Consider the following 25,646-nt stretch of genomic DNA (forward strand, 5'->3'; position numbering starts at 1 on the left):
CCACTAGCTGGCCACGAGCACCTCAGATCATCACTTCCCCCTCTTTTAGCTCCCATGGCTCCCCTCACCCCAAGCCCAAGAGCTTGATTCTCCTCACACCCTCCCAACACCCCACATCTGACCACTCAAGCCCGAGGACGGGACTTCACAAATCTCTGACTCTCCATCCCTTCCCTGGCCCCTCCCCCAGGGGCTGGACCCCCAGGCTCTTCTCTTGACTCCACTGGCTACAAGCTCAGCAAGGCCAGGGCTGGCCCTGTCCTGTTTGCCCCATCTTTCCAGCCCTGGGCTCCACGTACATGCCCAGTCCCATTCCAAAGGGCAAGTCTGTCCCTGCTCACCCCCCCATGGCTCCCTGTCACCCTTCAGACAGAGCCTGAGCTCCATCCTGGCCCCTCCAGCCCCCAGTGCCCCTGACAGCCCACTCCCCTGCCCACTCTCCCAAGCCTCCTCACACACAGGGCCTCCACCGGAAACCCTCTTTCTCCCTGTCCTTCCCTGGCTCCCTCCCCGGCCCCAGGCACGAGTTTTGCCACAAGATAGGGGTCAGCTGCACCAAGGCTGGGCTCTTGAGGGCCCAGCCCCCTCAGGGCCTGTTTGGGCAGGAAGACCTGAAACTGGTGGGGCCAGGGAGGACAGCGAGGGCAGCGCAGGCCCCTGGTGAGGGTGCCTGCCAGATCCTCACCTCGACCTTGGCTGGTTCGGCCATGAGCATGCCCTGGAAGACTTTGGAGAGGTCCCTCAGGTTGAAAGTGTAGTGGGACTTGGCTGGAGTGGGCAGCAGCTGGGAGGTGATGGTGGCATATACCACGATGGTGGCTTCCACAAGGGGCTCTGTGAAGTGGGCGATGTGGGGGGCCCCGGCTGGGGGAATGAGAGAGACATTCTCATTCCCCCAGCCAGGTGGGACTTGGGGACAGACCATGGACAGGTGAAGGCAGACACAAGGAGCCCAGGGAGGGGGCTGTGGCAGCGGTTGGGCACGGGTGGCGGGGCCCGAATGGGGAGGTGACAGGATCCCCTGACAGAAGAGGGGCCAAGGTTGGCGCTAAGGCTCCATCTTGTCTTGAGTGCCTAGAAGGATGGAGTTGCCATCACCTGGGACGAGAAGAGTGCTGGGGGTGGGGAGCATCCAGGAGGTGGACTTGGGCAGGGTCAGCCCGAGACACCCAGTGGACATCCAGGGAAGATGTGGGGTTGGGCCTACAGGAGACAGGTCTGGGCTGAGGACGTGAAGTGGGGTGTCGTAGGCACGAGACGGTTTTTACCATCGGAGGGGGGACAGATGGTCTGGGAGAGTGTGGCTGGAGAGAGAAGAGGCTGACACAAGCCCCAGTCAACCTGAGAAGGGGCAGCCGGGAGGGAGGGAGGCCTGAGAGATGCATGCAGCGGGTGGGGGGGCTCTGCCGGGTCCATGCTGCTGACCCTGGGGAAGATGAGGACCAAGAGCTGATTGCTGGTCTGGCCACATGAGGCCACTGGTGACAAGAGCGCTCCCAGGGGGAGTGGGGGGAGGGCTGGTGCAGCAGGAAGAGACAATGCTTTTGAGTTTTGCTCTCAAGGCGAGCAGAGAAAGCAGGCAGAGTGGGTGGGAAGGGGCAAGAGAGGCTGGTTGTGTCTGGTTGTTGAGATGGGAGGAGTCGGGTAGTCTGCATGCTGGCAGAACGGCCCCCGGGGAGGGAGCCCTGGTGTTGGGGGAGGGTGGGGCCACATCCGCAAGCAGGCCCCAGAGGGTGGGCCTTGCTCTGGAGCAGGACGTCCACTCCTGGGTGCAAGAGAGAAGACAGGGCCGGGGAGGCTGGGCGCGGGCCAGCAGGCAGGTGTGGGGGAGGCACAAAGGCGTGCCGTCTTCTGCAGCCTCTTCGAGCTGGCGGTGAGCAGGGGCAGAGGCAGCGTGGGTGAGGGCGGACACTGACGTGGGCAGCGCCCTGCTGCGGGGCCCGGCAGGCCCACGAGGGAGGCCTGCCCCGCGGAAATCACTCCACGCCCTCTCATCGGAGAGCGCCGGCTCACTTTTGAGCTCTGGCTCTCCACACAGGTGGGAGTTCGTCAGATTCCTTTATCCATTCATCCATCTTGCCTTTCCTTTGCATCTACCGTCAGTGGGACACCAAGCCAGGCACTGAAGGACTGACTGGTTATGAGAATGGGAGGACGAGCCCATGCAGGTGGCCAGTGCTGGTGTCAACCTTCACTCTGGCACCCAGTGGCCCAAGAGCCCAAATGAGCCTGAGGATGGTTCGCTACGGCGCCTGGGCCCAGCTCCAGCACACCTACCCGGAGCCCAGGGCTCACCCTGGGAGGGTGCCCCCTTCCCAGCCAGGCCCTCCCAGGCCCCTGCCTGGAACTGCACTTACGCACAGGCTCCCGGTAACTTCTTTCTCCAAGGAGTCCATCTAGAGGTGGAGGGAGAGACACAAGGCTCAGAGTTAGGTGGACACCTTGCTGCCCACCTTGGCTGGCTGTATCCAGCTGGGAAGCTTCCAGAGCAGCCACTGACCACCCCGCCACCTCTCCCCAGAGCAGTGTGCTCCCCACCCCCAGCTGGACATGCAGGCAAGTCCTGGCCTACAGCCCTGGGGGCAGGCCAGGCCAGAGAAGGGAAGGCCTTCCATCGTGGTAGGTCAGAGTGTGTGTTTGCAGGGAGGTGGGCTGGGGGTAAATGGCATCCTGGGGTGGACTTTTCTCCAAACTCCATGAAGGCTCAGGGCCACTTTGTCCATTCTATTTTGGTGGTTTTTCCTGATTTACAAAAGTAATAGCCACCAAAGTTTCTGGGCAAGTACTAACATGTACATGTGTACATATATGGGTGAAATCATACACGTATGTATGGGTCATATATTCAGCAATCACCACGTGCCAGGCTTCATGCTAGATGTCCTGCATGCAATACCATACTTAACCCTCATGACTTGCAATAGTAGGTACTAATATCATCACCCATTTTACAGATGAAGAAACCGAGGCTCAGAGAGGTTCATAAGCTTGCCACAGGTAATAAAGGTGAGTAAGGGGTGAAGCCGGGGTTGTGGTCAGTGTTTCAGCCACTCCATCCTTTCCATGGCTGTCCAGCTGTCCTTGGCGTGACTCAGCTGGCCTGGGCTTGGGTCTTGGCCCATGGTCTCCCCTGCCCCAACCCAGGACTCACTTGTCCAACTGTCCAGGATGGTGGAGAAGATGCGTTTCTTGCTGACCTCATCCATCTCAGTGAAGGACAGGTAGTTGAAGTGACGTGTCAGCCTTGGGGTGATGGCATTCCTGCCTCCACCCGGGGGGCCCATGGCACAGACAAAGTTGATGTTCACCAGGCTCTTGAAGGCTCCTGGAGTGAGGGCAGGGAGTTAGGGAGGGCCCTGCTCCAGGCTGCATTATGGCCTTTGTGGGTACCCCCTCCATAAGAAATGAAAAATTATAATTTACAACAGTACTGGCATAAAGACAAATATATTAATATACATTAAAATTTTTCTTTGACCTAAAAGGTCATTCCCCCTTACCGACTTTAAGAGAAGTTAACATATTTTCACGGGCCCCTACAAGTATGATGATCCTTCAGGCTTATGTCTTCTGTGCCCCCGCCCGGCACACCCAGCCCTCACCCCGCCATGCAGGACGGCCGCACGCACCGATGATCTTGCGGTCGTACCAGCCGCCGTGGTCCATCCACTGGCGCAGCAGCTCAATGGGCGGCTGTGCGCCGTACGTCTCCAGGGCCGGCATGTTCAGGTCATCGATGAAGAAGATGAAGTTGCGTCCCAGGGGTGGCCCGAACACACCCTTCCGCCTGCGGGGAGGGGCCGTGTGAGCCCAGCACCCATGGGTACCGGGTCCTCTGAGAACCCAGGGGCAACAGGATGGCAGCTCTGCCTCTGGGAAGCCCTCATTCAATTTCGGCCTCCTCTAAATTGCTAGACAGCTTGACCAGCCCTTCGTCTTGTTCTGAACGTCCTGGGACCTCTCAGACTGGCTGGCCTAGGACTGAGCTCCCTTCAGGCTAGTGTCACCTCCCAGGCACATGGATAACAGGCACCTCAAAGACCCATGGCCCAGCCCGCCACTGAAAGGCTCTGCAGGAATTCTTGCTGGGGGAAAGGCTCTGGAACAGTCTTCGAGGGAGCCCTGGGCCCTTTGGGGAGCCGCCAGCTTTCCCTGGGAGGTTTCTAGCAAACACAGGAACATCAGTTGGTGGGAGGTGAGACAGCAGCTGATTCAGCTGAGCTGGGGGACACTGGGGCTGAGGATGGAACAAGGGGTGCCCTGCCTCTTGTCCAGCTTGCTGTCAATGAGGTCCTGGGTCTGGTTGGCTGAAGTGCGGGCTGAGAAGGTCAGGAAGTGGCTGATGTACTCCAGTGGCAGGTTCTTGAGGAGCTTGTCAGAGATGGTGAGGGTCTTCCCCGTGCCCGTTGGCCCAACACACAGCACCTGAAGAGTGGGGACCGTGCAGGCGGAGTGCGTACTGCGCCCAGCACACGGGAGCTGCCACCCTGTCAGTGCGGGAGGCTAGCCAACCCCCAGCCTGGGCCTTGCAGTGGGCGGAGGCAGGCCATGGCCGGGGCACTCACGGGCTTGGAGTTGGTGAGCAGCATGCCCAGCAGGTAGGACATCTGCACGGTGTCCATGGTGGGCACGATGATGTTGCAGTAGTTGGTGTCTGGCATCATGGTGAATGTGGCTGAGGAGTCGATCCACTTCACCCAGGCAACCTGGAATCACAGGTGGCTCAGGGGTGGGCCCAGAACCCCGCCCCGCCCCTCTGCTGGCTGTGGCCCTGTGGCCAAGTGCAGCAGGCAAGGAGCAGCAGTGCTGGCGCTGCTTCTGATGAGGTGGGAAGTCCTGTGCCCGGCTCTCTGCCTGGGGCCAGGGCTCCCAGCACATACCGCCAGGAATGGGGGACTCTCTGAACACAGCTGCCCAGTGGGGGCTCCCTAAGGACTGCCAGTCCCTGGGTCTCTTCGTAAAGATGCTCTGGGAACTGCACAACCCAGAATGCAGGGGTGTTTGGCGTCTAGTTTCAGGCCACCCAGTGAACCATGGGGCCAGAACCATGGGCGCTGGTGCCAGCTGGATGCTGAGAGGCCGCCTGGCCTGGTCTCCCCCACAGCGCTGACCCACCTTGCAGACTTCCCTTGATGGGGGCTCACTATGGCCAAATCAACATGTCCCACTGGGGACACTGCTGACCATTAGGCCCAAATGTGCCCTGTAAGCCCCCAGCAGGACTCTGCACGGTGACTGTCTAGTCTCTACAGACCCCCCTCTGGACCCTCCTCCTGGGCCCGGGTCCTCAGCTTGGAATGAGGGTGGGCTCATGGAACCCTCGCTGGCTGATAGTAGGGCAGGGGACAGTGAGGGAGGCCACAAGGACTCCCCCCCACCTTGGGGGAGCCCAGTCTTGGGGCAAATGGGGCCTTTCAGTAGCACTGAGGCAGCCGGTCCCCGGGCTCAGCATCAGCACGGAGGGGGCAGTGGGTACAGCTGGGGAGGGAGACACTCTGACGCCTTCCAGCCCCAGGTCCAGGTCCAGCTCTGTCACCAGACAGCCGGTGGGATTGCTGTGACCCCCACTGTCTGGAAAACAGGCACAATTACCGCCACCCCACGGGTCTGTGAGGATGCATGAGGCGATGCAAATGACCCCCAGCCTGAGGCCTGGTGGCCAACACCATGGCCTCCTATCTGGTCATCACTCCTCGAGCAAAACAGCCACCACCCAGGGGCCTGCCCAGCCCGGCCTGAGGCACCTTCTTGCCCTCCTCCTCCTCATCCTCATCGTCCTCGGTGTTGCTGATCCCCGCGTCCTCCAGCCTGTAGTCGAACACCAGCCCCTCTTCCGGGAACGGCAGAGTCAGCTGCCGGGGCCAGGAGAGAGTCAGGGTGTGAAGCCCAGCAGGTCTGAGAGGACCGGTCCCTGGGCCTGGGCCAGGGCGCCGACTCACCTCTTCAGCCTTCATCTTGGTCCGCAGCCAGTGGCTGAAGCTGGTGCGGCCTTTGCTGTCCCCGGTGGCACCCACGCTCCAGATCAGGGCAAAGATGAACCAGGGCTCGATCAGCTCTGGGATGCGACTCAGCTTCTCAGGGGGTATTTTCTTGAGGCCCTGGGGACAGAGGGAACAGCATCAGGCTGAGATAGGAACAGTACTGAGGGGCCTGAGGAAGTGGGGCAGGGGCAACACAGCTTTGTTTCTTTACAGCAAGTGGGACGGTGTGGTCCCATGACCCCTGCCACACCAACCCGTGTCTCTCTCCCCAGCCCTCGGGGTTCAGGCAAGGAGCTAGGGGCAGCAGGGAGCAGGCACCCAGCCCCCCTTAGGGCTGTACCTCTCTAGGCAGAAAGGGCTTGAAGAAGCACTCGAGCAGCTTGAGGAAGCTCATGGTCAGGTTGCCGTTGGTCGAGGTGATCACCTCCTTCACCGAGGACCGAACAAAGGCGATGGATTCCTGCAGGGGGTGAGCACCCAGTCCTCATGGCTGTTGGCCACAGTGCCCTCTGCCCCACCGGGCCCGGGGATACCTGTGGCCTGGCTTACCTCCAGGAAGCTGACAAAGAGGGCCTTAAAATGCTCCTCGTAGGGCCTCAGAATGCCAGGGAGCTTCTTCAGCCAGCACTCGACGAAGGGCAAGAGCCCCAGGATGCTAGGCTCCAGGTACACCATGCCACAGCGGGACACCGTGGCTGGCGAGGCCACTGCCAGGTCTTGCACCTCGAACATCATGGTCATTGCCTGGAGCCAATATGAGCTGTGTGAGTGGGTGGGTTGCCAGGCCCCAGGGCTGGAGAAAGGGCCACAAGGCCGTGGGGAAGGGCTGTCATCCTGTGAGAGGCAGCGAAGGGCAGGCCATGGGAGAGGGCAGTACGGGGTGGGAAGCAGGAATCCCTGGGCCCACAGGTGATAACGTGGCCCTCCCTGGAGTCCTTATGCAGAGCCCACATTGGGAGGTTGCTGAGACTCTCTGGCCAGCCTGCGGGCAGGACATTTGGGCATCTCCAGAAGCCTGGGGAAATAGGACAGGAACTTTGTGCCCTGCTCCACCCTGTGCACAAGGACACAGGTCCACCTTGACTGCCAGGTGCTCTCAGAAGGACTCAAGAGCTCAACTCAGCATAGCTACTGCGAACTGCTCTCATGCCAGGCCATAGCCCTCTTTTTCTGAAAACCGTCCCTCACACACCAGGGAGGTCCCTGTGGTGGTCTATACCACCTGTCCCCCAGACCCCCCTGGGCATGGTGCCAGGACCTGTGGACACCTGACCCAGATGGGCTGGCACAGCTGCAAGTGGGCCTGGGAGGCACGAGGCAGTGTGCGCCGGGGGGCAGCAGGGTATCATCCTGGCCCTGCGCCAGGACATGGGGCCAAGGAGGGGTGCTGGGAGCCGTGCCCAAGCTCTTGCCTGCTGGTGGCTCCTGGGCAGGTCGCAGTGACAGTCTGAGATGCAGCCACGGCCCCAAGAGGGAGGCGAGGAGGGGGACCAAGCTCGGCCAGTGTGGTGTAAAGTCTGCCCTGCCTTGGAGAGCAGGGGGCGCACGGGGGCCGCACCTCCGTGAGCTTGATGATCTCCCCGGAGCTGAGGCACAGCTTCTTGTTGTCGTCCAGCACCGTGTTCATGTTCTCAATCCAGACGGCGTCCACCGGCCCGTCGAACATGTACCACTTCTTGTTGGTGTCAGAGGCGATGGCCCCCGCCCGGATGAGGGAGGAGAAAATCCCGTCTGTCCTGTAGGGCCGGGGAGGAGAGGGCTGTGGTGCTGGGTGGGCTCCTGGGAAACTGGCCACCGGGCTGGGCCCACCCTGCTTTATTTATTCCTTCAATATCTTCATTCTTTCAAAAATTATAATGGGAAAAATGGGACTTTTTGGTGTAACATGGTGTAATGAAAATATGCGCTTATATGCCCTCCCTGCTGAATCACCCCAAAGTCCCATTAAAAGCAGCTATTGGAAAACCCTGACAGGAAATGGGGGTGGGGGAGGCAGTGCACGCCAGGGAGGAGGTGCAGGGCTGACAGAGATGCTCTGCTGGGCCAACCTGAGGCGCCGGGACCTTCCCCCTGGCCCGACTGAGCACTTCCTTGTAAAATCCAGCTTTAGCAGAGAGCCCTGCTAAGTCGGTTTAGCCAGGACCCTTGATACCTGATCGCCCCCCAACGCCCTCCCTGAGATGTGTGATCCCCTGGCCTGTCTCCAGCTAGAACCCCCCTTACCCCTGGTGTTTCCTCTTGACCTTCTGGATTTTTCCATCTACCGACCCCTACCCTACTCCTTGGCTGTAAATTCCCACGTGCCTGCGCTGTATCCAAAGCCAAGCCCAATCTCTGTCCCCTGTTGTAAGACCCTGTTGCGGTGTCCCTACACCTATCATGACATCATGATGGTCCTGAATAAAATTTCCTTACCATGCTTTGAAAAGCATCACTGAATAACTTTTTTCTTTAACAGAGGACATTTTTCTGGTCTGACCCCCAGGCCCCGCATCTATTAATACCTACGTGATAGCCTGATGTGGATGCGGGTGAGACCCTTCACCAGAGTGGGGGGAGCGGTACCAGCCCACACTGGGAAATGCAGGTGACTCTCCCTCCCCAGGGCCCATCCCGCCTGGGCCCCCAGGACACTGAAGCCAAGCAGACACCCCCAGCAGAAGACTGCAGACTCTTCTCTGGAGAAACAGAGAGCCCTAGAGAAAAGCCCCTCAGGTGCTGGCAACTCCATGCAGTTGCCCTCCTCCCGTCTCAGTGCGCTTTCCCTAACATGCACACCCTAGCCTGGGTGCAGGGGTCCTCAGGGTCCCACCAGCCTCTCCCAGTCTTCTACTGAGGCTTACTGCTCTCCAGACACTGTTGGGGCACTTTTCATCTGTCAAGTTCGTTCTTGCCTTAGGATAATAATGGTGCCATTATTGTCCCCACTGCAGATGAAGGAACCAAGGCCTGGGGCAGGGGTGAGGAAGGTCACTCAGAGAGGCTTTGGGCTGCAGGGCCTGAGCACCCAACCTTCCACTGGGCTAAGGGAGGGAATGGGGTGCCATGGCCCGCAGCCTCCAGAGGTCCGGGAGAGGGTGGTCACTGGAGGTCAGGGCTACTCACCACTCATGGGTGAGCAGGTCGAACTCTCCGTACAGCTGGCCCATCGTGATGGACTTGGGGTTGAGCACATAGTAGTTGACAGCCTCGTACACACCACCACTGATGGACGGCTGCCCTTTCAGCAACGTCATGGCGGCTGCCAGCACTCTGTAACACTGGGGAGACAGGCCCCGGGGGGTGAGCCTCCTGGCTCCCCAGAGAGCAGGGCTGGAGTGGGCTGGGGAGCACAGGAAGTAGGAGAGGTGTTCTAGAGGCCAAGGGGTACAAGCAGAGGCTGACACCCCTGCTGAAGCCGCCCCACCCCTCGGGACCACTGTCGGGCACAGGGCTGCCCAGCTGGGCTCCACTTACATTGCTCTTGCCGGAGCCCGTGGGCCCGACAAGCATGAGGCCGTGCCGCACCACTGTGGTCTCATAGAGCTGGATGCACTTGGTCAGGAAGCCTGCAGGACACGGCAGGGGGGCCTGGGGTCAGAGCACGGGTGTGGGTCCTGGCTATACCACTAGCTTGTGTGACCCTGGGTGAGTCACTTCACTCCCTGAGCCTCAGTTTCCTTATCTGTAAAATGAGGATGGTAGTAGCACCAACCCCATAGGAACTGTCTAAATGCCAGCCGTTATCTCCATCATGACTATCATTCCTTAACATTCACTGGTCAGGTGGGCAGCTGTCACAGCCTGCTCGGTGTCGGCTGTCACAGGCCCCACGACCGACTTCAGCCCCATCCTGCTGAGAGCACCAGCCCAAGTAAGTCCTGGCCAATATGGGGCAAAATCCTGGGGACAAACTCCAGGGGTCAGTGAGGGCTATAGAGACAGCTGCCAGCCGTGGCAGAGGTCAGGCCCACACGGGTAGGGAATACAAGCATCGCCTTAGCCCAAGGGTGTGGTGATGGCTACGGCCCTGTGGGTCTTGGGGTCCCAGGTCCACTGAGCCAGGGATGGCAAAGCTGACATAAGGCTGTGAGGGAGCGAAGAGTTTGAGGCTTCATTCAACAAGCACGCTGGGGCGCAGATGGTGGTCTGAGAAGGAAACATTAGAGCCGCACGTGGAAGTTAAGAGCAATGGAGGGTGCTGGGGAGAGGACTTACAGGGCTAAGTGAGGGCGCTCAACTGTTCAGGCCCCACAGGAGGGCCCTGTGTGGCCAGGGTGGCCAGGCATGACTTCCTGGAAGAACATCCTCTAGCTAAAGGGCCAACTGGAGGGGTCTGGGAGGAGAGGAGGGGACAGCTGGGCTGGAGGACAGTGGAGACGACAGCTCAAGCTGTGTGGACACGTGGTGGCTCAACTGAGATCCTCACCCTACTGTGAGGGAAGAGGGCTTGGGGTGACAGGGTGTCTCCTTAAGGGCAGTGTCCCCAGAGCCCTTCCAGCCACATGGTGGATTTTCTAACAAGCTGGTTAAGGAAGGGCCCAAATGTTCCTTAGCACAATGATGCCAGGGCTGTCACTCAACAAGGAACATGAGCAAGTGAGCAAGTCTCTTTAGTGGCATGGAGCCCAGGCAGCCCTCAGAAGAGGGGAGTGATGGCTAGAACATGGCACTGAAGCACCATTCCTGCCTCAGGTGGGAGAGGGTGGTGCAGAGGAGCCGGAGCCTAGGGAAGCAAGGCTCTGAGCCCTTGGTCCTCGCATGGGAAGGCTGAAATCATGAGGTCTTGGGAAGGGGACAGCACCTGCTTCCCCATCACCAGGTGGGTTCTGGTGGAGATGCCAGAGGCACCTGCCCTGTCCCTGGACTGCTTGGCCGAGAGCCCCAGCCTGCAGCACACTTGGCCAGGTGTGGGGGACCCTGAGGCTTGAGTGTCCTGTCCCTGTCCCCCTGCCCAGGACTCCAGGGTGGCCAGAGACAGCCCCACCTGGCTCTGGGACTCTGGGGAGGCAGGGCCCGTGGCTCACCGTCCACATCCTTGAGGTTGCTCTTCTCACAGGCCTTGCGGATGGCCTTGTCCAGGATGCCGTAGTCAGTCTCTTCCTCCTTGATGGTGGGGAACAGGTCGGACACGATCCCGGAGAAGAGCTTGAGGTCCTCCTGCAGGAACTTGGGCACGTTCACGTCGCGGATGGCCCGGAGGCAGATCAACTCCTGCAGCAGTTGCCAGCGGAGCTTGCAGAGTGGCAGGCCAGATGCCCCTCCAGCCGCCCAGCAGCGCTCCCAGAGCCCTGCTCCCTGGAAGCCCCTGGACGGAGCTCACCTCATTCATGCTGGGGTTTTCTCGTTTGAGGTTCCCAGCAGCTGAGATCACAGTCTTCACGGCTCTCATCCCGAAGTCATAGTGATCCTATCACCGTATGTGAGGAGGTGTGGGTAGGCACTGTCCCTCTCAGGGCTTCTGGCTGGACATGCTGCCTCCCACCTGGTACCTGGTACCTGGTACCTAGTCACACTTCATTGCCAGCTCACAGCTTAAATGTCACTTCCTCTCCAGGCCCTCTGCCACCACCTACATGCCCTGGCCTATGCTGGTGCCCCTCCCTGGACTCCTCTGGCACCCTCTACTCCACCATTCCAATGGCTCTCTCCCTTTGTCAGGTTATCTGTTCTTGAACTCCTGGCCTCAACCAATCCTCCCTCCTCGGCCTCCCAAAGTGCTGGGATTACAGATGTGAGCCACCACGTCCAGCCCTGGGTCACATGTTCTCCATCCATTCTGCCTTGGTCACTGCTAAATCCCTGTAGTCCCAGCATATCACCAAAGGCAGGGAGGCACTCAAGTTGTGTTGGAAAAGTGAATGAAGGAACTTCCTGTCTGTGCAACAAATGGCTTGGCCTCCATAGCCTTTGAGCTTCCCTCTAACATTCTCCTGCAACATCTCTCCAGACCACCCTGATTCTGTTTCTCTCCATTGCACAGTGGGTGTGATGGAAATAGTCAAATTCGTCACCTTGCCCCATGGTGCCAGACTATGAGGGCTACGTCTAGACCCCCACAGATAGCACAGGCACTTGAAGCTGCATGAAGACACCAGGCTTGACTGTGGGTCATCGCCACTGGGGAAGGGCTAAGTGCATTTCCAGAGCCATGTGGGATAGTTGCTCTAATGGCGGGGTGGGGGTGTGGATTTTTCAAAGTGGGTAATTGGAAAGAAGGGTGTGTGTGAGTGCTGGCACCCAGGCACACACTATTACTGCTTTTCCTCTTAACAGATTGCATCTCTTCTAGCCCATGGATCTTGGTGGGCTGCACCTGGCCACAGGCAGTATGGTTGCCCCCTGGCCACAGTGATTGGTGCTCATGGACGAGCAGGTGACCCAGAGAAGGCCCAGTAGGGCAACACCAGGCATTTTTTTCTGAAACTATTAAGAAAGAGAAACTAAGTTGGTAGCATGTAAGCCTGGAGGTGGGACTTGTCTCTGCTGCCACAGAGGGGGACACTGCCTAAGAGCTGAGCTGAACATGAAAGCTCCTCCACCAGTACCGGCACCCAGGCCGGCCCCGTCTGCCCTTGAACCTGGGCTCAGCACACGGAGAGGAAGGCCCAAGGTGCTGGGAGGCTTGGGGGTCCCAGCCACCCTGCTCTGGCCCCATGAGGCCCGGGTGCGCTTGCTCCCCAGCTTTGGGTCATGTGGCTTTGGGTTCCCTAACGATCAGCCCTTCCTCGCACCCAAGCCAGCCAGGTGAGCATCTGTTCCTGTTCCTGCTCCCGCTGCACTGTGCCCTGCGGGAGCCTGGCCAGGCTCAGCTGCCTGGGACCTCAGTGTCCTCAGCTGAGAAACGGGCACGTAACTCCCACCTCACAGGGCTGCTGGGAGGAGTCAACAAGATGTGCCTGTAAAGCGCGTAGCCCAGAGCGTGGCCCTCGGCAGGTGCCAGTAGAAGGTGAGTTCCGAGCTGCTCTGGAGCCTGGGGTAAGCCGCACTTCTCAGCCCCTGGAACCTGACCAGGGCGGGGCCTCACCTGGGAGCTGAGCTGCTCCGAAGACAGCTTGAAGGTGGTCGTGATCTTCTTAGCCAGCACATTGGCCTCATTGAAGCCAAAGGAGTAGAGTGAGATCTCGGCGATCATGGCATAATCCGGAACCATCATGGCCACGGGCCGGAAGAGCGCCTGGGGCACAGGGCAGGTGCGTGAACGGTAGGCAGCCCTCGCCCCTAAAACACCAGCTGCTCTCTGGACCATCTGGCCCCCAGAGGCAGTTCACCTGGCCCTCCGCTCCAGCGAATGCCGTGGCCGAGGCTTACACGCCCCTGTGGCTGGACGGCTCTGGCCTTCGTGTCGATCTGAACCTGCCCCATGTAACTCCCAGGAGATGGCCCCGCTTGGCTCCTGTCTTCCTGTTTCTCCCGAAGGCCTAGCCTGAGCAGCCCCCATCAGATGCCCCTGGACACAAACGTAGGCAACCCTGACCTCTCCATGCCCTGAGCACAAGCTTGGGGCCTCCCCTCCATGGCGGGGCTTTAGGACCGCTGGGCAGGGGGCTGCCATAGGAGAACACAGTCCCTGAAGTCCAAGCGGCTGTGTGTCCTGCATAAGTGATTTCGCGTCTCTGAGCCCAGCCAGAGCTCTGGCGCCTCTGGAGCTGCCGGGGCCTGAACTTGCCTTCAGGTTGTCAGGCAGCTCCGTGCGGCCAGCATATCCCGGGTTCATGGTGATAAACACCGCACAGGACGGCACCAGCGGGATCTCCACACCTTCAAACACAAAGCGTTCCACCTGCAGGGGAAAGGGTGGTGACTCACCTGGGCAAGGGCGCCCAGCCCTGTCCCCTCCTCTGGATGGACCCGCATATCCCCTGTTGATGGTCCTGTCTGGGCCAGGACTGGACCCTGATCATGGGTTGGATCCTCTCTCGGGTCCTGGCTCCAGTCTCTCTGAGGTCCCCACACATCTGCTTCCCATTCCCTCCACCCCCAGTTCCTGACACTGAATCTCCCCGACTCAGTCAAGTTCAGCCCTGACTAGGGCTCAGGGCCCTACGTAGCGGGGAGGGACTGTCTGCCAGCCTCTCAGCTCTTGTACCCAGGACAAGATTCCTGGCTGCCCTGCACAAGGCCCGAGAAAGGACCAGTGCCTGGGGCTTTCCATAAGGGTCAGGATGAGGGAAGGGACCCCTTCATCTGCTGCAGCTTGGCCGGGAGCTGCACACAGACTGGGGTAAGGATGTGGGACTTCCTGACTGACTGCAAAAGCCCTCCAGGGATAGCTCTGTGGGGGTGGGGAGCATGCTGTGCCCCTGCGAGATGGGAGAGGCTGGACCCGGGGCAGGCCCCAGTCCTGGCTTCTCAGCCTGCAGTGTGGGGAGCTGCGTGGCAGCGCGGGTGTGGCGGGTAAGGTGGGCGTGGTGGGGTGGCAGGCAGTGCAGGTGGTGCCCCCAAGGCTCACCCGCTGTTGCTGTGCCTTCTGGATGGTGGTGATCTGCTGTGCCACCACAGACAGCACCTCGATGTCGATGCGATTGAACTCGTCAAAGCAGGCCCAGGCCCCAGCACTAAGGCCAGAACGTCGGCGGGGGACATGTATTCAGAGCCCAAACTGGCACCCCTCCAAGGGCCCCTCTGATTCCACTGGGGAGGAAGCCCTCCACGGCAATCTCCACCAGATCAGCCACAATCCCACTGCCACCCCCTAGTGCCCACTGGGGCCAAGCCCTTGACTCCTGTCAAACATTCTGACCCCACCATCCTGTGAGCAGCCCCCGAAGCAGCACCCTTGTCTAGCCCACCCCGGAGAGCCCTGCCATGCTGTGCTGTCCCGGCCATCTCACACCACGCCTCACCTGGCCAGGCCCTTGAAGAACTTGCCCATGGCCATGAAGTCGAGCTGGTCAGAGCAGTTGAACACAACGGTTTGTATGGCCAAGGCCTTGCCCAGGTCTTTGGTGGTCTCAGTTTTCCCTGTGCCAGCTGGGCCAGCTGGGGCACCCCCAAACTTGAGGTGCAAGGCTCCGGTCAGTGTCAGATAGCACCTGCAGGAGGGAGAGGGGGTGGGCACTGCCACACACGTCCTGGACATGTCCCCTTCCTCGAGATTTCCACAGACATGGGACAGCCTCCTCCTCTAGGGCCTGTGGACAGGTGGCTGTCACTCCTCCCCCAGTCAGGGCCCCAGGTGTGCCCAGCCCTGCCAGGGTCAGGATTGGAGCCCACGGCCACCCGTCCAGTGCTTTCTCATTTCACAGCCCTGCAGAGCTCTGCTCAGGGACCCACTGGGATGGCCGACTTGTGGCCACACTTCACTTCCCTTCCTCAAAACCCAGCTTGAAAATCCAGCTGGTACTAAGTACAGCAGCAAGATGCAAGGTGAAATCACTGATTGCTTTAGAAGAGAATTCTTATAAAGGGACTCGCCATTATGTCTCTTTCAAGATCTGTTTCTCCGGCACGTTTGAAGGCTATGACTGATACAAATAGTAACACTCACACACGTTAGATACCTACCGAGTGAGTGCCACACATGCTAAGAGCTTCACTCATATCAGCTCAGGAAATTTTCATGGCCACGCCGAGGAGGCCTCAGAAGAAACTGAGCCACAGAGGGTTTGAGTCACCCGTGCAAGGTCACTCTACCTGTGATGGGCAGAGATTTGAACCCAGAGCCTGTGCTCCTAACCCTGCACTGCTCTGATGGAATAGATCATATGGAGTGGCCATGGTCCCGTGCTCCTGGGCCAGCAAGAACCGGAGGGAGGGTCTCAGTGTGGGAGAGAGCTTGGGGGATGCTCACCTGTCGGTGAGGGGTGTGATCACCAGCCTGCCACTGTTGCCTAGGTACTCATAGCCGTAGATGAACTCAGCATTCACGGCACAGATGTACAGGTCGCTGTTTGTCCAGTAGTACCTGTAATGCAGGGACATGGGTTCCTGGGCCTTGGGGTCCAGACCACTAGGCAGCTATGCGGTCGAGGAGAGGGGGTTTGGGGGGAATGAGGGCATCAAGGCACCCAGCCCAGCTTGTCTCAGAACCTTGAGGACAGGGACCTGGCAGCAGCTGTGGCCCTGGGGGTGGCCCCGCCTCACCTCAGCTGTGAGATCCACTCAAAGTCGTGTACGCTGACCACAGCCTCCTGGATCAGCTTGCTCACCACATCCTTGGCGTGGACCTCAATGACGATTAGCGCTGACAGCACTGCCCGCTGCATGCGGGACAGCTTCCCCCGCACCAGGGCCACCAGGTCACTGAGCTGCAGGAATGGGAGGCACTGTCAGAGATCAGGGAGCCACGGGGCAGATCCCCCTCCCTCACCCAGAGGCTGGGCTTCCACCATGAACAGCCCTTCTATCCTGGGGGCTTCTGACAGCCTGGGATGGGGGTGCGCAGGGACTGCGCAGGGGAAGGAAGTAAATAAAAACAGGCACACGCATGGCAAGTGCCTCCCTGCAGTGGATGGCGCCATCTGAGCCTTCAAGAGCCAGGTGGTGGAGCCTGGTGACGAGCCAGAGCGCAGAGCAAGGAGAGCCTGGAGGACAGTGTGGGAGGGACCCAGGCATGTGGCGCCCTCACTGACCGCCAGGAGGCACATCTGCCTGGCCTGGCAGCCCTCCTCAGACCCCTGGTCCCTCCTGCTGGTGGCTGGTTGTGAGACACTTGTTTCAGGAGTGTCTCACCTTCTGCTCTTTGGATGCAACCCCGGGCCTCTTCCAGGCTCAAAATAGGAAAAACTCCTGGAGGGACTGGGGTCTCCTGGGTGTGGGTGTGTGGGGACGGTGATCTTTTTAACTCCTACCTGCTGGGACAGTTGGGGGAACAGCTGGCTCTTGAGGTCACCAGCCTCCAGAGCCTGCGCCACCTCCATGGTCCAGTAGGTCTGGCACCCGGCGATGGTCACCTGGCCAGGCCAGTTCAGAACCCACTGGGTCCTGGACATCTGGGAAGACAGCATAGGCAAGCTGACCAAGGCAGCTCTGTCCCCTCTCCTCCCCTTGAATGTTGTCCCCTGCTTTGGCCTTTCAAACTCTGGACTCAAATTGTTCATTCCACCGGTCCCTCAAAAGCAGAGAAGCCACTAAGCTCTGGGCTTCTCGGGGACAGGCAGAAGACATCTCTGAACTGACTCTATAGGACGGGGCTCAAGCGCAGCCCAGCTGCCGGCTGTGGGGCTGAGAGATGTAACACAGGTGAGTCCCGGCCTGGGGCCTGGCACACAGTCCGTGCTCAAAACGTAACGCCACCACGATTATTATTAGGAGTGAGCCTCACTCTCTGCAGTGTGTGTGGAAGGGAAAGCTTTCCGATTCCTGCCTGAGCCCCAGGGGCCGCCCGGCTGGGTGAGAGCAACGGCTGTGAAGGCTGCAGCCGGAGGACGAGGCAGAGAGAGGCACGAAGCGGGTGCGGAGCAGCCGGGCTGCGAGGGCTCACCGTGGGGTAGGCCTTGATGGCCCTCTCGATGATGTCGCGCACGCTGGCCTTCATGCTGTGTTCCAACTCCCGCAGCCAGTCCTCCACATTGCTGGAGGGGTAGATGGAGAAGGACAACCCCACCTCCTCACCCTCTGCTGAGTACATGTGTGTGATCTCCAGGTCCTCCTGGAACAGCAGCTGTGGGCCACGGGGGAACAGGAGCAGGGTTACCCTAAGTGCCCAGAGGCTCTGCCCACCACAGCCCCAGGGCCAGCCCCACCAGTGCCCTCCACCTGACGGGGAGAGCTCTGCTCAGTGTGCCTTGGGGCCTGCCCCACCTGCATGTCTGTCTTGGCTGGGCCTTCCCTGATCACATGTGGGCTGGATGGGCCCGTCCCCAGGTGTGGACTGGCCCCAGCCCAGGCCCGGCATGCAGCAGGCACTGGGAAGGAGCCCAAGCCTGCCCTGCAAGCCCCTGTCTTGTGCAGGTCTGTGCAGCCTCCTTGGTAGGTGAGGGGAAGATGAGGAGGGTCACGAGTCTTCTGGCCTTATGGGTTTCTTGACCCAGCCAACACCTCAGTGTGTTGGGGACAGGGAGCCCCTGGATGAATTGGGAGCCAAGGACCTCCCCTGAGCTGAGAGTTCTGCAGCTGACCTTCCTCTCACAGGCCCTGGGTGTGTCTCCAAAGACCAGGAATCTCACTTGCCACCTCATTTCCCGTTAAAAGAGCTTGGTGCAAAAGGAAAGATGTTCTCCCTGGGAAGATGCCCCAGTGTTCCCGGCCCTGGGCCCTAGGCCCAGCTACCCACCCGAGCAATGTTCTCGAAGCACTTGCGCAGGTGGGGCTGCACAGCTGTGGGGTCCTTTGTCTGGGACAAGATCTCTAGTAGTTCGTCATCTGACAGGAAGTAGAATCTGCCAGGGGAACAAGGGCGAGGGACCAGGTCAGGCGGGCTCCCTGGGCCCCAGCTGCCCAGCACCACTGATGTCCCTGCAGCCCAGCCTGAGCAGGGCACTCAATGCCCCAGCCTTGTGGGCAGACCCTGACAAGTGGGTGTGGGCCAGGTGGTGCCCACCTGGGGAAGGAGCTCCGCTTGGTCTCCAGGTACTCGCTGAGGCCCTTCTGCACCAGGTCCAGCAGCTTGTGGCAGTCCCGCAGGCTGTCCAGCAGCCTCTGGTCGGAACACACATTGATCACCTGCAGGGCCCGGGCCAGGGAGAGAAACTGGAAGTGAGCCTGGTCCAACCAGGAGGCAGCGAGGCAGGCCCACCAGAGTACCCACACCTGCCAGGGACCCTCAGTGGGCCTGGGAAGGAAAGGGGCAGGAAAATTGTCCCTGAGCCAGGGGCTGCATCCATCAGCCCTACCCCCCAACAGAAAAAAATTCTGTGGTCAAACAAATCAGGGATAAACAAAGCTAAGGAGTTTGCTTTGCTGCAGGACTTGTCAGGGCTGCTAAAATGTTAATGTGGACTTCAGCTTTCCAAGAGAAAAACTATCAATGGTTGTGCTTCTGAGGAGCATCTCTGAGACTGGGAGACCCATGTCCTCTGGAGTGGACCAAAGCCTCAGACTTGTCCTCTAGTCATTGTTGTTTAGGGAGGGAAGAGACCAGGAGGCCCCCAGCAATGTCGTCAGGGCCCTTGGTGGTCCAGCTGCCCCCCAGCCCCGTGGAGCTCGCCTCCTGGTTCTCGTAGGCGTTCTTCATGATCTTCTTCCAGATCCGCTCCATCGTCTGGTAGCGCTTGCTCTCCACGGGCAGCTGCCGGTTGATGTCCTCAGAGCTGAAGATGGGCTCCAGGTAGAGCCAGGACCGCTGGCAGTTCAGCCACTCCTCCAGCACCTCCTGGGCAGGGCAAGGGCAGGGCGGGCAGGATACGGACTATTAGGGTCCCAGCGGGGTTCTCTGTCCCCATGACTAAGATATTTCACCCCATCAGAGTGCTGGGCAGAACACTGGGCACCAGTTTCCAAGGGAAACTTCTAGATGGTACTGTCGGCCATGGTACTCCAGGAAACAAAGAAGATGCAGGGATGCCTGCCCTCCAGAAAAATCCCACATGCCTCTGAGGACACCCACGCCTCCAAAAGAGGGAAAGGAGCCGTTCTTCTCTGCGAGAGGAACACACCCAAACTGGCAAATCTTGCGGGAACAGAAGACCTGGTGCATGGGGGACAAAAACAGTCTCCTTTCCTGGGAGGACTTTTAGGTTCACGACCCCAGGATTCTCTGAGGTTCATCAGGACTTGAGTGTGAATTTCTTAAAATACCCTCAGAACCATCACTTTAAGAGTGAGACATCTTTCCCCTTCTGTCTCTGAAATCCCCATTTGGGGTTTATCTCCTGTCTTCTATCAGGTACGATCACTCGCTCATTCATTCGCCTCTTCTGCATGAGACGTGTGCCACAGCCAGCTGTGTCAGCCCGTGCCAGGCCCGTGTGGGCACCAGGAGATACAGGGGAACAGGGCATGGTCACTGCCCTCGAGGGGCCCACAGTCCATTTAGGGGCCAGTTCTGCTCCTGAATCGCCAAGGCCCAGCGTGTGAAGAGGCACTGCCCGAGGGCCTCAGTGGGAACACCTCGCAGGCGGGTGTGAGGGACTGGCGCGGCTGCTCGGTGCTGAGCCTTGGGGGAGATGGAAGGTGGGGACAGAACTCCAGGTGGAGGGGACAGCAGGAGCAAGGAGGGAGACCCAGGGGCAACGCTGACCAGCTCAGGCATCTCTGGATGATCTAGGGGTGGACAGACGAGCCTTCCTCACCCAGCTCCTGGCCTTCACTGGAGTGTCTGAACAGCTCCCAGGAAGGCCCCCGGGAGGGGCTATCAGAATCACACCTTCAGGTTGGACCTGGGATGTCCTCCAGGGCTCTGCAGGAAGCCCTTGCCTCTGGCCTTGACAACTGAAGCAAGGGCAGTCCCCAGTGCCCTGGCCCCTCACCCTGAGGTGACTCCAAATGAGATGGGAATGGGAGGCTCAGGAGGGTGGGAAAGGGCATGGAGGAGCCTGGGGGCTTGTGGCATCCAGCCCCAATACTGAAGGTCCCGGTTATCCCAAGTCCAGGCAGCCCTTTGGAGCTCTGCTGGCAGCTCTTGTGTCCTTCCTCAGTCACATCTTAGGACCAAATGCTGCCCTTGCACATCCTTAACTGCCTCTCTTGGTAGCTGAACCTCACAGGTGGATGGCCCCATCCTAGTCACCCTCCTCCGAATGGGGGGCTGGCCAGAGAGCCAGGGGCTGCGTGAACACGGACAAGGCGCTCTGCCGCTCCAAGCCCCACCTGGAGGCCATCACATGCCCTTATGGGACTGGGCTCCTTGAAGTGGGAGAGGGATGTGAGGACAGAAGACGAGGGCCCACCTGGGTCAGCTTCAGTTTGTTCTCCCAGGAGTTGATGCGTTGCTCAAAGGGCTTCTTGTAGGGGGAGAAGGACATGCTCTGGGTCATGACAATGTGGTCGTCAAGCAACTGTGAGGCCTCGTCTGGGCTCTTGAGGATGTAGGTGTCTGTCTCCTTGTAGGGCAGCACGTTGAACAGGATGGCCGACCACTCCTTCTCCATCTTGTCCAGTGCCTGGGGTGGGGCACGAGTCAAGACTGGGTCCCGGGAAGGGGCTGGCCGTCATGCTATCTGACCAGCACTGCGCAGGGAAGACTCCACCTGACCCTGGCCTTCCCATGGGCCCCTCTGGCAAACACGCTCAGTGTGTCTACTCAACAAGGCTCCCGTGGGCCTTGTCTGAATTCAGGGCCCACTCATCTTCACACGTGTGCTGCATGTGCACAACATGCTTGTACACACATGTTGGGAGGCAGCTGAGGTTAGGAGTGTAGATGCTGGTCCCAGCTCTGGCACTTACTGGCTGTGTCACCTTGGCCAGTTGCTGAACCTCTCTGAGCCCTAAGTTACTCATCTGTTAAATGAGGATAATGCTATCAGCTCCTTCCTGGGGATCCTGAGAAGAGTGACTGAGGGATGGCAGCAATGGCAGACGCTGTGCCAAGCACATTATGTGCATGATTAACTCACTTAAATAGAATGCACCTCAATCCCTGGGCATGATGACCCTGGAGATGGGGCCCATTACTGTCATGCTCCCAAGTGGCTGTCATTGCCAGGACTGGAGCCAGGCTGCCCAGCAGGGCCTGGGTGGGGTGGGGCAGGCCTGCTGGTGGCTGCCCACCTGCTCAATGGCATACTCCTTGCCAGCCACCTCGGCCACCTTGCTGATGCTCCCAATATAGTCCTGCAGGTTCATCTCAAGGCAGCGGGCAAAGGTCAGGTTGGCCTTGGGCCTGACGTTCATGTTGATCTCATTTGACAGTATGTCCCAGTGCCGGTTCCGCATGCCAGGGTTGCGCAGCCCCTGGATCAGCGGGATGTATGGCTTGAACTCCTCGATGCGGGCCCTGATGTCCAAGGCCACGTCCTGGCAGGCTGCCGGGTAGGGCAGAAGGGCATGAGAGGCAGCCAGCAGAGGCAGGGAAGGAGGGGACTAGGTGGCTCAGCTGCCTACCTGGGATATCCTTGAACTGCTTCACACACTTGTGCATGGTCTTGAAGGACTCAATGACGTTCTTCTCTAGCTGCTCAGCATCGATGGCTGACAGAGGGTCATTCATCCAGCTCTCGGACCAGCGCAGCCAGTCAGAGGCTGTGGTCCAGAGGTCCAGGTAGGGCTGGAAGTCCTTCACCATCCTGGAGAGCTTGTCGTACTACAGGGGCAGAAGGGCAGGGCTGGGGCTCTTGATGCCCCTTCTTGGGCCAGGTCCTCTCCCCATCCTGGCTCCTGGCTGCTGTCCCAGATCCTGCCACAGGGACCTGGGCCTGGCCTACCTTCTTCCCGCCCCACCCTACCCAGGCTCTGGGCTCAGGGATGACCCTCAGGCTCTTGCCTAGTTCTGGCAGCCTCCTCTACCCGAGAGCCAGGGTTGGGCTATCTCCTCTCCACACTCCCCCAAACGTCAGAGCCCTGCCACCTAGCAGCGGGGTCCTGATGTGGCTGCAGACACAAAGTGCTTCCTGAAACCCTGGGAGGGGTGCGAGGACAGGTGCCCCAGGGGGCCTACATTGGTGATGGGCAGGCCGAATATGCGCTCGCGGTTGTTGTAGAGCATGGCCAGCTGCTGGCAGTCCTTCAGCTGCTTCTTGACGCGCCGCACCTCATTGGCAATCTCATGTGCGCGTGCAATCTCCACGTGGGTGGAGAAGCCAGCTACCACCAGCTGTGGGCCAACAGGTCAGATGCCCCTGCAGCCCCACCCTTGCCCATGCATTCCCACACACCCAAGGAACCTGAGGTCCCAGAGCACCGACTGCTCCCAGTTCTGAGGGGACTTTGTTCTGGAGTGAGCAGGTTCCCAGCCCATCACAGGCTGGCTACTGCCCCATGGCAACATGGCAAGATTACAGGGAGACCCAGTGGCCTGGACACTGTGCCCACTGCCCACTGGGCACCAAGGGCATAACAGAAGAGTCGGGGTCTTTACTGCTCTGAGTTTTTCTGGAGCTTGCTGCCAGGCATCTCTTTGGCCTCTCAGGTCATTCCTTCAGCTGTCTATTCACCCATCCATCCACTTGTCAATCACACACGGACACAGCCCCCACTGAGCGCAGGGAGTGAGGCCGGGCCCTGGAGAACGGGGTGTGCTGGGCAGCGCATGCTCGCACACAGCCCTCAGCCATGCCCACCTGCAGCCCTTCCAGCTTCTCCTGGAAGTTGTTCTGATCCATGATCTGGATTTTGCGGAACTTCTCCTCATCCTCGATATGCTGGTGCTGTACCATCTCTATCTGCCCGAGGATCTTAGAAGGCCAGTTGCTGGCAGCCCATCTGCCAGGACGGTGGGTGGGGATTGAAATGAAACCGCCGAAATGACGGGCAGGAAAGGCCAGGCACCCAGGCGGCCAGGGCAGAGAGGGGAACAGGGGAATCCAGACAGCAGCTGAGGCCAGCTGAGCTGGGCAACTGGGAAGTCCAGGTAAGCTGGGAGGTAGCTACTGCCACTGCCAGAGGGGCTGCCTGCCCTCTGGGAGCTGTGGTCAGCATGCAGGGAGCTGCAGGTCCAGCTCACCCAGTGCCATGATGGGGGCCAAGGGGAAATGAGAGGAGTGAGGCCAAGTTCCCCTCTTAAGCCCCAGGGACCAGAGGGGCCTTTCCTCAGAGAAGACAAAACAATAGTCTCTAGCCTGCATGTGCTTGGTGACCACCCAGGGCCACCAGGTCAGCTTCCTTTATATCAGACCAACTTCCTTTGCCCAGCTGACATGGGGGATCATAGAATGCGAGGCTTCCACCTGCAGCTGGCCCAGTGACGCTGACCCTGGGGGTGGCCCCCCTGAGCCCCAAGATGCCCCACCAGGCCAGTGTCTTGTGGCTCCTGGGCAGGGCCCACGCTGAAGGCCCTGACGGCCCCTGTCTGTGAGGCAGTGCTGGGAAAGGGGTCTCTCGTGACCTCAGTAAGGCCGGGCTAGAAGAAGGCCCTTGGAGCTGTTTCCTGTGAGGCTCTGGTGCTAGACGAGTGTCCCTCCCAGGGACTGCCCACCAGGTTGGGCTTTGCCTTCTGTCCGTGCTACCAAGGACCCCAAAAGGCCCCAACCACAAACAGGAAACCCTAGGTCCTGGGCAAACATGTGTGTGTCAGGCTGTTGACTGGACAGAGACAAGGTTGGGGGGGCAGCTGGGTCCCTAAGCCAAGAGGCCCAAATGATTTCCTTCTGCCCCACTGGCCACCCAGCCCTGCCCAGTCCTGGCCCGTGTCTGGAGCCGTAGCCTCTGGCATCTTGGCAGGGTATTTCTTGTGTGACCACACAGCCTGTGGCAGCTGGGGCGTTTGGGAGCCACTGCAGCCCAGCAGCTCCTTCCCTGCCTCCTTCCATCCACCCTCCTCCCTGGCCTGAGCTCCCACTCACTTGTCATTGAAGTCATCCGAGCTGAGGTTGTAAAGGAATTCATCCATGACCTGGTAGTCATCCACGACCTTCACAATCCGCTCCTGCATGGACAGGTAGTGATGAAAACTGCGTGTGTGACGGGCAGGGGGCAGGTGACTGGGACCAGGCTCCCAGTTTGGCGGTGTGCTAGGGAGGGGTGCTGGGGAGGGGCTGTTCTCTTCCAGAGAGGGGAGGCCTGGGGTGGGGAAGGAGGCACAGGGTGCAAAGGCAGCATGAGGCTCAGGGCTCCAACTTCCAGTCCCCTGACCCATGCCTTCAGCCCTCCTGACCTCCCTGCCACACCCCTGCACGTAGCCCTCTAAACCCTACCTATCCTCTGTGTGTCTCCCTGATCCTCTGTGTGTCTCCTGGCCCCTGATCCCCCAGCCCCTGCCCACGCCGGCCCGCAGACGATGAACACCCACCCTGTGCCTCCCCGGCCTAGTCCCCACATGCCGGCCTCACCTCCAGCCCCACCAGCTTCTCCGGGATGCCCTTCATCCACTCTCGCAGCTCAGCCAGCTCCTCGATGCTGTTGGGCTTCTCGTAGATCTTGCGGCTGATGCTGCGGAATTCCTCACAGATCTGGCAGTGGGGGAGGGCAGTGCGCTGCTCTCTTGCCTTCCCTGGGGCCTGCTCCTCCTCCTCAGTCCCCAGCGTCCCCCCGACAGGTAACTGTCCCCCACACCACACCCTGTGGTGCTTCCAAGAGGGGCACCTGGTAGGTTCCCTGGGTGGCTGAGGCCGCTCGGTGGGGCAAGGGTGTCACCTGGCGCACCTCACCCTCCCAGCCTCCTCCGGCCCCACCAACACACACAGGACTTTGAGGCCTGCAGGTGCAACCCTGGCTCCATGAAACCATCCATCCCAGGGGGTCCTTCCTGAGGCCCTCCCAGGTATCTACAAGTCTGGGGAAGGAGGTGGAAACCTCCCTTTCCTGGGACCTCCCACATGGGACAGGCCCTGTAGACAGGCAGGGATCAGGGCAGGGTGACTTCAGTTCCTTCCACTGGCCTGGGCATCTGCAGGCAACCCCAACCCTGCCAGGGGACATCTCGCTAGTGGAGTACGCTGTGCATGTGTTGCTATGGTCACTGGGGCTTGGCAACACTCACACTCTCCACCTCCTCGTGCAGGTTCTTGGCCAGGATGTCCAGCATGGAAGTGGCCAGGGCCTTGCACTTCTTGGACAGGCTCTGCTTGACGTTGTCAATGTTGATGTAGAAGGGCCCGATGATGATGCTGCTGGGCAGCGAGTTGTCCAGGACCTCCTTCTCCCGCAGGTGGGTGAGCACCACCTCTTGCACCCCCTCAGCCGATGGGCACTTCGTCTGGTAGGCCC

General features: G+C 59.8%; 1 protein-coding gene across 1 annotated transcript in view; it reads right to left on the reverse strand.

The window, feature by feature from the left end:
* DNAH1 (dynein axonemal heavy chain 1) overlaps window positions 1-25,646 on the reverse strand; it is a 67,818-nt gene that overhangs the window by 18,790 nt on the left and 23,382 nt on the right. Inside the window, exons 15-48 of the mRNA XM_045530053.1 lie at window positions 25,420-25,645; window positions 24,770-24,889; window positions 24,284-24,366; window positions 23,063-23,204; window positions 22,441-22,596; window positions 21,888-22,086; window positions 21,555-21,808; window positions 20,732-20,944; window positions 19,051-19,215; window positions 18,445-18,566; window positions 18,178-18,283; window positions 17,386-17,565; window positions 16,754-16,894; window positions 16,047-16,210; window positions 15,754-15,867; window positions 14,807-14,995; window positions 14,413-14,518; window positions 13,630-13,743; window positions 12,988-13,137; window positions 11,284-11,370; window positions 10,988-11,174; window positions 9,438-9,529; window positions 9,087-9,241; window positions 7,540-7,717; window positions 6,531-6,725; window positions 6,322-6,441; window positions 5,940-6,098; window positions 5,745-5,852; window positions 4,566-4,706; window positions 4,265-4,425; window positions 3,630-3,787; window positions 3,152-3,325; window positions 2,358-2,396; window positions 686-864 (exon numbers count right to left, since the gene is read on the reverse strand). Coding sequence (XP_045386009.1) covers window positions 686-864; window positions 2,358-2,396; window positions 3,152-3,325; window positions 3,630-3,787; window positions 4,265-4,425; window positions 4,566-4,706; window positions 5,745-5,852; window positions 5,940-6,098; window positions 6,322-6,441; window positions 6,531-6,725; window positions 7,540-7,717; window positions 9,087-9,241; window positions 9,438-9,529; window positions 10,988-11,174; window positions 11,284-11,370; window positions 12,988-13,137; window positions 13,630-13,743; window positions 14,413-14,518; window positions 14,807-14,995; window positions 15,754-15,867; window positions 16,047-16,210; window positions 16,754-16,894; window positions 17,386-17,565; window positions 18,178-18,283; window positions 18,445-18,566; window positions 19,051-19,215; window positions 20,732-20,944; window positions 21,555-21,808; window positions 21,888-22,086; window positions 22,441-22,596; window positions 23,063-23,204; window positions 24,284-24,366; window positions 24,770-24,889; window positions 25,420-25,645 — 5,077 coding nt within the window. The remainder of the gene's footprint in view (window positions 1-685; window positions 865-2,357; window positions 2,397-3,151; window positions 3,326-3,629; window positions 3,788-4,264; window positions 4,426-4,565; window positions 4,707-5,744; window positions 5,853-5,939; window positions 6,099-6,321; window positions 6,442-6,530; window positions 6,726-7,539; window positions 7,718-9,086; window positions 9,242-9,437; window positions 9,530-10,987; window positions 11,175-11,283; window positions 11,371-12,987; window positions 13,138-13,629; window positions 13,744-14,412; window positions 14,519-14,806; window positions 14,996-15,753; window positions 15,868-16,046; window positions 16,211-16,753; window positions 16,895-17,385; window positions 17,566-18,177; window positions 18,284-18,444; window positions 18,567-19,050; window positions 19,216-20,731; window positions 20,945-21,554; window positions 21,809-21,887; window positions 22,087-22,440; window positions 22,597-23,062; window positions 23,205-24,283; window positions 24,367-24,769; window positions 24,890-25,419; window position 25,646) is intronic.

This window comes from Lemur catta, chromosome 18, assembly GCF_020740605.2.
Source record: "Lemur catta isolate mLemCat1 chromosome 18, mLemCat1.pri, whole genome shotgun sequence".
Taxonomy (NCBI): Eukaryota; Metazoa; Chordata; class Mammalia; order Primates; family Lemuridae; genus Lemur; species Lemur catta.